At 50.7% G+C, this 8,418-nt stretch overlaps 1 protein-coding gene across 1 annotated transcript in view; it reads right to left on the reverse strand.

The window, feature by feature from the left end:
* Window positions 1-944: 944 nt before the first annotated feature.
* Window positions 945-8,418, reverse strand: part of CCDC12 (coiled-coil domain containing 12) — a gene marked incomplete at its 5' end in the record, with an annotated part of 15,812 nt that continues 8,338 nt past the window's right edge. The window contains 5 exons of the mRNA XM_010021780.1: window positions 945-1,024; window positions 1,335-1,411; window positions 1,824-1,858; window positions 1,959-2,020; window positions 4,318-4,397. Coding sequence (XP_010020082.1) covers window positions 945-1,024; window positions 1,335-1,411; window positions 1,824-1,858; window positions 1,959-2,020; window positions 4,318-4,397 — 334 coding nt within the window. The remainder of the gene's footprint in view (window positions 1,025-1,334; window positions 1,412-1,823; window positions 1,859-1,958; window positions 2,021-4,317; window positions 4,398-8,418) is intronic.

The following is an 8,418-nucleotide window of genomic DNA, read 5'->3' on the forward strand; positions in this document are numbered from 1 at the left end:
AGTTCACCATGACCCGGCAGTGCGCGCTTGCAGCCCAGAAACCAGCTGTGTCCTGGGCTGCATCACCAGCAGCGTGACCAGCAGGTCGAGGGAGGGGATTCTCCCCCTCTGCTCTGCTCTGGTGAGACCCCCACCTGCAGTCCTGCATCCAGCTCTGGGACCCTGACATAACAAGGACGTGGACTTACATGAGTGAGTCCAGAGGACGCCAAGAATATGCTCTGAGGGCTGGAGCACATCTGCTACGGAGACAGGCTGAGAGAGCTGGGCTTGTTCAGCCTGGAGAACAGAAGGCTCCAGGGACACCTTAGAGCAGCTTCCAGTGCCTGAAGGGGTCCAAGAAGAAAGCTGGAGAGGGGCTTTTGACAAGGGCAGGTAGGGACAGGACAAGGGGGAATGGCTTTAAACTGACAGAGGGGAGGATTTAGCTGAGATGTGAGAAAGAAGTTCTTCCCTGTGAGGGTGGTGAGGCCCTGGCACAGGTTGCCCAGAGAAGCTGTGGCTGCCCCATCCCTGGCAGTGTTCAAGGATTCTATGAGCTGCCTCTACCCAGTCCTCTGCAGAACAAGTGACAACTTCTTCCACTGTGGGACTGTTTTATTATTAAAAGATTTATTAACAACAAAACTTTGACAATTACAAAATATATAGAAGAGTTGTACACATATAGACATGCTGCACAGCCTGGAGGATTGGGAAACTTCCAGGAGCAGAACAAACCCCAAGTTAACACCAAGCAGCGAGCGGATCCCGAACCACTCAGCCACTTCCAGAAGAGTGGCATCTCTGAGCAAGAAGAGGAGAATCAGTCCCCTGGGAAATGGTTGTGGCTCTCTAAGGGCTGGTGAGCAGCATGTCCCAACAAGGTGCCTCTACCTGAGAGCAATGGGAACAGCCTTGCTGGCAGAAGCGATCCCAAGCCTAAGGCTGGCAGATGAACCTCCTCAGTCAGAGTCACTTCCCTCCTGCTTTGCTGACCCAACAGCAGAGGCCAGCTCCTCCTCTTGCCCTTTCAACCGCTCTCCTGCAAGTGAAAAACAGCAGTGGCTTAGCGATAAACCCGCTGTACTGGGGAACCTACAAGGCGGAGGATGTGGACTGCAGTACCCGAGCTCACAAACCATCCCTCCCTGCCACACAAGCCAAGCGTGCATGCAGCCTCGGGGAAACTACTGGGACCAACAGCTTCACAGACCTTTTTGGGAAGGAAATCAAGCTCTGCCAGTGCCTCCCTGGCTCAACAGCAAGACACCGAGCTCCCAGCAAGGACTGTGTAATCCCTTTGGAACAACTGGTGACCCCCCCCATACCATCCCTGTGGCACCACAACGCACTTATCAGCTCAGCAATGGCTCTCTGTGTCCTCTTCTCCAGCTTCTCCAGTTTCTTGGCTACATCTCGCTTCAAATCCCTGGAGAGGAGAGTGAGAATGTCAGAACAAATCCTCACCCCAGGCAGATGTGAACACAAGGGCTATGATACATTTTTCCTAGAGGAAGATAAACTCCTTCTCTCACCTGTGAGCACCATGGAGCAAAGAGTGTCTCCCATCAGGAGAACACTGATGGGCAAACTACTCAATGCCCTGAACATCCCTTGTCACTGAGGCCACCATGGTGACAAGCATCTGAGAGGGATCAGCAGAGTCACTTACTGGAAGCAGAAAAAGGGAAGACAGCCCCGTGCTGTGCATCTTCCTGAACAGCAGGCCTGGGCTTCCAATTTCTAGCACTTTTAACCCAACCTGGACAACCTCGAGATGACAGTAACCCACCACTGATGCAAACACCCTTTACCCCGAGAGGGGCTCTGCAGGCACTCACCAGTCTGGTTTCCTGGGGGCCAGGTTTGCCAGATCCTAGGGAGGAAGAGGAGACATCCAGTGAGAGCTGCAGGCAAGGTTCAAGCCTGGACACAGGTAGATGCACCCAGCACAGAGTGGCTTGGAATATACGTACCACCTCCTCGATGATGGGCTCTGGCTTGGCAGCCTCCAGCTGGTCCTTCACCTTGTCTTCCACTAGATGGGGGAACAAGACCAGCATCAGCACGCAGCACAGCAGCAGGACACCAAGAGGACAAGGCACAGGGAAACCCACCAGAGCTCTGGATTTGGTTCACAAAAGCCCATTTGAATATCTTTGCCTTAAGAGCATGGCACACACAAGTGAGTACACGCAAGATGTGTACTCCCACCACCCAAACCCTTTCGGAGACTCCCAAAGATCACCTGAAAATTATGCAAGCCCAACCACCATTAAATGCCACAAACAGGAACAGCCGCAAGAAGTCATCTGCTGGGTTCCAGTCCTCTTTCTGTAAGACCTGCAGGGACCAGCTGCCCTGCAAGTGGCATCTGACTTGCTGACTCATTTACAAGGCCACCATCTAAGACAACTTGAAGGAATCAAGCTCCAGCCCAGATAGTACATAAAGGGCTGCGGATACCAGGGATAATGGCAAAGCTTACTTGGAAAACAGCCCACCATCCTTCAAAACAGCATCTGTGCAAGGAGGGGTTGCGGGCACCAGGGAGCACATCCCTGAGGCAGGAATCCAGCTCCAGCAAACAGATACGCCCAAGGCACATTTAACAAGAAACTACACCAAGTCGCAGCTCCTCTGTCCTCCTCCCTCCCACAAAGTGCCCAAGGACAGACAGGCTGGATGTTCCAGACACAGGAATTGCATCCAATGGGCAATGCCGCTCAAAAGAAGGGCTGTCTGAGAGGGTACATTTTACTGGAAACAGTCAAAATTCGTGTTCCCAATTCCAAATGACACTCCAGGGAAGAGTTGGGGGAAGTTTTAAACTTTTACAAAAGACCGAGAAAGCAGTGTCAGCAGATCTCTGCCGTGCTCCCAAAGGCAGCCTTTTGATTTAGGGCATTTTTAAAGAGATCTATTCCAGAAGGACTCAATATTTCAAGATCAAGGGAACTTCTACCCTTCGCCTCCCTCTCAAGAACTGTGCTGAGGTTCAGTGCTAGGAAATAGCAGACTGAACACCCTGGACTCACGACTAATATTTGTTTAAAGATAATTCAAACAAAAAACAGCCTGAGTCTCCTTCAGAACCCTCCAAGGAGAGCTCGGCTCCTCTGAGTGTCAACCCTTTGGTTTGGGGCTGAACCCAGTGTGCTCAGACACACACCCCACTTGTGCAACGCAGGGTGTGCAGTCCTCATGGGTGAGAGGATGATGAGGCAACATGGGCCGCAAGCATCACACTCGCCCAGCAGCAGTGGGAGAGCTCCGACACTCCCACCACAGCTGCTCAGACACGCCAGCACCCTCCAGGGCTGCAGACACTCGTCTCCTAAGACCTAAACACCTCACACCAGCAAGCTACTACCAAAATACATCCCAGTGGCTTTTACACCTTTGTCTGGAGTGCACAGGAACACAGAGGTTTCCAAGCCACCCGATTTTTGGAAACGAAAGATGTAACCTATCCACTCTGCAGCATGCTTGCTGGATGCAGAGTCCTGTGCTGGCTTATTTTGTCCTCACAACCGCAAGTGCTGCCTCACTTTCGCTGGGAACACCGCTGGTGTGGGAGACTGGTGAATGGGAAGGAGATGGGATGTGCTGATACAGAGAGGCTCACCGCCACAGTCAATGAATCCCTGCAAAAGGCTCTGCGTGAGGCAGGGGATTTTCTCCCTCTACTCTGCCCTCCTGAGAGCCCCCCTGCAATCCAGTGTCCAACTCTGGGACCCCAACATAAGAAGGACCTGGAGCTGTTGGAGGAGGAGGCCACCAAGATGCTCTGAGGGCTGGAGCACCTCTCCTGTAGAGACAGGCTGAGAGAGCTGGGCTTGTTCAGCCTGGAAGAAGAGAAGGCTCCAGGGACACCTTAGGGCAGCTTCCAGTGCCTAAAGGGGCCAACAAGAAAGCTGGAGAGGGGCTTTTGACAAGGGCAGGTAGGGACAGGACAAGGGGGAATGGCTTTAAACTGACAGAGGGCAGATTTAGATGAGATGAGAGTCTTTGTGAGGATGGTGAGGCCTCAGCACAGGTTGCCCAGAGAAGCTATGGCTGCTCCATCCCTGGCAGTGTTCAAGGCTAAGTTGGACAGGACTTGGAACAACCTGGTCTAGTGGAAGGTGTCCCTGCCTGTGGCAGGGGGGCGGGACTGGATGAGGTTTTAAGTCCCTTCCAACCCAAACCATTCTGTGATTCTATGATCTGCCTTGCCTGCAAGCCTCCAGAACGAAGCAAAGCAAAGGGGGCCTCACCACTAGCACCACCTCTGGCAATGCTTCTGCTGTTGTCCTTGCTTGCGTCACCTCCCATGCTCTCCCTAGCACCCACCTGAGGCTGGCTTGGCCGGGGGCATCTTCCTCTTCTTCAGCTCCTCATCTTCAGGATCATAGTTTCGCAGTTTGAGCTCCCTAGGGAGGAAAGGGAAGAACACAGAGCAGTGAGACACATCCTTGCCACCCTAGACCATGGGCTCACAATAGTGAGGGGCATATCTGCAATAGCAGCTGCAGGCAGTGGCCAGGACCTGGCAGCGACCCATGCTAATCAGAAAAGAGAGGGTCATGCCAGAGCTCAGCCGGATAAAGGTGATGTCTTTGCAAGCCAAGCAGAGGCAGCTAGTAATGGACCCAAATGGCTTTGCAAAGGTCTGAACTTCAGCCCAGCTTTCTTCTAGGTCTCAACCCAGTGACAGACTCAGTATGGGAACACCAGAGATCCACAACCAGGGGAAAAAATTATCCCAGGAGGGTACATAGGAAGGACAGGGAAAAAAGATTATTTGGGGTCCAAGGGTTACTCAGTCACCAGAGAAGCTTCTGCAGTACTACAAACACATGGTGCAAATAAGGAAAGCAAATTCAGGTTCCTGAGCAAATGGGTGGTAGAGCTGACAGAGGCAGGGATGATGATATCCAAACCTCACCCAGAGGTCTGCCCAGAGAAGCTGTGGCTACCCCAACCCTGGCAGTGTTCAAGGCCAGGTTGGACAGGGCTTGGAGCAACCTGCTGTAGTGGAAGGTGTCTCTGCCCATGGCAGAGAGTTGGAACTGGATGAGGTTTGAGGGTCCACTCTAGGATTTTACGATTCTATGTTCACTCCGGAAGAGCTCAAAGTCCCTCCAGAAGCGCTCGAAGTCAGCAGTCAGCCCTCTAGACAGAGCACACACCTCCCTGATACTCAGATGTTACTTCTCCCCCTATTCAAGTTCTTTTTACACTTCTCCCAAATACTTTGGGCCTCAAATGGACAACCATTAGACAACCTCAGTCACACTAGCTCCCAAGCCGATTCCTCCCCAAGGTCAAAACCTGCAAGCTTCAAGCTGAGGCATTTCCAAAACTAGAGCCCCAAGAATCCAGTTCACAGGATCCCATCCCACCTTCAGCTGCTTACACATTCCTATAACCCACTCCACAGGCTGCTGGATTTACATAACAGTACACTAACCCACAAGACAAATTAAGTAGATTAAATTCACTTAACACTGTCGATGAGTTTAATCAGTTTAAAGAGAAACTGAGGCACTTGCTGCCCAGCAATGCTCCTGCCCCAGCTGTCAGCAGAGCCTTCAGCAGCGATGAGGGTAGTTGTGTCACTGCAGAGGAGGATGCAGAGAGCCCCGATGCAAACACAGCAGAAGGCACTTTGATCAGGCAGGAAAATCAACAGTTCAGTATTACCATTTTTCCTCCCAGCAGATAGATGATATCTGGGGACATCTCCCTGCTAGAGTTTACTGATGGAGAAGCAAGTGAGAGAGAACCCAACCCAAAGGCTTACAGTCAAAGCAACAAGCGACAAAAGGTGAAGAAGCTACAGTCCAAGAGAGGTGAGAAGAGGAAGGTCAGCAGTCAGATGGCCACGCATACTTGCCAAGCACAAAACCCAAACAAACTTGGAGGTTCCTGGAGCACAACAGGAAGGTCCTACCCTTCCCATGCCATCACATCTCCTCTCCAGCTGCTGAATCTATTTGCAAGAGTCCGAGCCACACCACAGCTGGTGCCACAGAGGTGGTGGGAAGACATGTTTGGAGCTCAGCAAGATAAATGCAACCAGAAGACTAGAAAAGAGCCCAGGCAGATAAGAAGACTTGCAGATATTTCTCGTGTCGCCAAGCCCAGGTCCCCCTAGCTTTTACATCAATGCAACACCATGAAACAGGAACACCTTTCCCCAGCACTCAGAGAAAGGATGCTCAAAAGAAACACAGGAGATCAGCATGTAGCTGCAATACCTCCCCCAAGCCAAGAGCATCATTATCCCATGAAAACAAGCTGCTGTACACAGTTTCATGTGTATTTTTACACACACATGCCCTGGGAGGATACATTTATTGAGTTAACCTGTACTGATCACCATCAATTCCTAGCCAGAAAGGCAGTTCTTTTCAGGAAGGCTGATCTTGGAGGATCAAGCAATTATTTTTTTGCAGATGGAGATGCCCTCTCCAGGCACACAGAAATCACCATTATTCTGTGATTTTACAATCTCCAGTTAGCAGGATTCTATTCCTAACCTTGGAAGCTGGGAGAGAAAGAGGAGCAGTTACTTCGTTCAGGAGGCAATAGAACATCAGGCTGTGATGTCTCACGTCTGATCACAGGCTGGCTCACAGGCGCTGGAGAGGATTTATCTGTGAAAGTGGCAGACTCTGCAGAACACAAACTTTCAACATCTCCCAGACTTTCTGGTCTCCTTAACTTACTACATTTACAAGGATTTATTTGCAGCTGAAAGGGAACCAAACACAGAATCCCTAAGGTCAGATAACCTAAAACAAGCGAATTATGAGCTAAACAAGCTGTTTCTTTTGGTCCAGCAAAGTGTTGCCATTACATCTTGACAAGCAATATTTTAAAATCATTGGGTGTTCCTGCCCATGGCAGAGGGTTGGAACTAGAAGATCCTTAAGGTCCCTTCTCAACCCAAACCATTCTGTGATTCTATGATTCTGCACATGCAGTGGGAACTGTGGCTGCTCCAACACAGCCAAACCAGCAGAGAGCCCAGATCCTCTGTTTGCAACAGAAGCTCCCAGATCCCACATTTCAAAGGGCACACATGCTGGAGGGTCTGGTTCCTACTACAAGAAGGGCGTCAGCCCTTCATTGCATTATTGCAGGTCTTTGGCACCACTTGGAGATCACACAAGGAAGAGGAATTGAGAGTTTAAACCTGCTCCCTGACACTCTTCCCACCCAGAAAGCCCCACCTTGGCTTGCAAACTAAAGCCTTACAGTCCAGCACTGCTCATGCTCGCTGGAGGTTTATCCACAAGATTAAAGAAAATAAAACCACAATGCACAGCTTGGAAGGTTGTACCACAGATGGGGATGAGCAGTGGCGTGGGCCCAGCAGAAGGGGAAGCAGCCGATGCATGGTGGTGAAGAGGAGAAGGGCTGTGAAGCTGCACACAATCCCCCATGCCTGGCATCAGTGCTTTCAGCTCCTTACTAAACCCATGCGCTGGGTTTAAACTGTGAGCACTGGGAGAAAACAAACAAAAACTGATCCCTTTAATTAACTGGGTGACGCGATAGCAGCTCTTGCACCTGCCTCTGATAATTCTTGGTGCCCAGCGATCCCCACAGCCCCCTCCTTGGAGGGCTCAGGGACTTAACAGCAATGTCACATTCACATTGTCTCCCCCTTCTTCTGTGCACAGGAGGCTGCAAAGACAGAGAGATGAGGAGCAGGGCGGTGCTATTCCAAGTAACTTGAAGGCAGGCAAGGGTTAACTATCTACCTATCTATCTATATTTATTTAGAAGTTGTTGATCTTCTGCAGAGGTGGGTTAAATAAAGTTCAGGTACCAGTGGTTCCTCTAGCACTGCATTCCAGGAAGACAGCCGCTGCACTTCACAAGTGATGAATTATCCGAGTTCCCATGAAAACAAAAATAACACCAGAATTAACATCAGGCTCTGCAGCAGAATGGGAACACAGGAGCCAGGTTAGGGAGAACAGCTCCTGGGGATGGAGGGCACATCATTTGCAAAGCACTGGCACTAACACACTCATCTGGAAGGGCTGAGCACTCAGAGAAGAGCTGGGTTTGACCCATTTGGCTTTAGGGTGAACTCTAGCTCATGGTCAACCAGCAGATTTTACCACCATCTCCTTGCAAGTGATAGAGGATGTGCTCAACCCAGATATCTCCTATTCCTTGAGCACCTTGTGGAATGTTTCCCAGCCCATTGCAGCCCAAACAAAGCAGGACAGCTAGCGATGAAGATGGTTACACCCTTACAACTGGCAGTGAGGGTAGGTCTGTGCTAGAAGCTCCTAGGACTGCATGAGGATTTTGGCAGCTGCAGCAATTACAAAGGGAAGCTATGGACAACGCCTTCCAGCATCTCCTAAAGGCCTTTCAAAGGTGACATGTTCCCTGTTTTGGATCAGGAATGCATCAAATCCAATTTAC

The sequence above is a fragment of the Nestor notabilis genome, unplaced genomic scaffold, assembly GCF_000696875.1.
Source record: "Nestor notabilis isolate BGI_N333 unplaced genomic scaffold, ASM69687v1 scaffold4049, whole genome shotgun sequence".
Lineage (NCBI taxonomy): Eukaryota > Metazoa > Chordata > Aves > Psittaciformes > Psittacidae > Nestor > Nestor notabilis.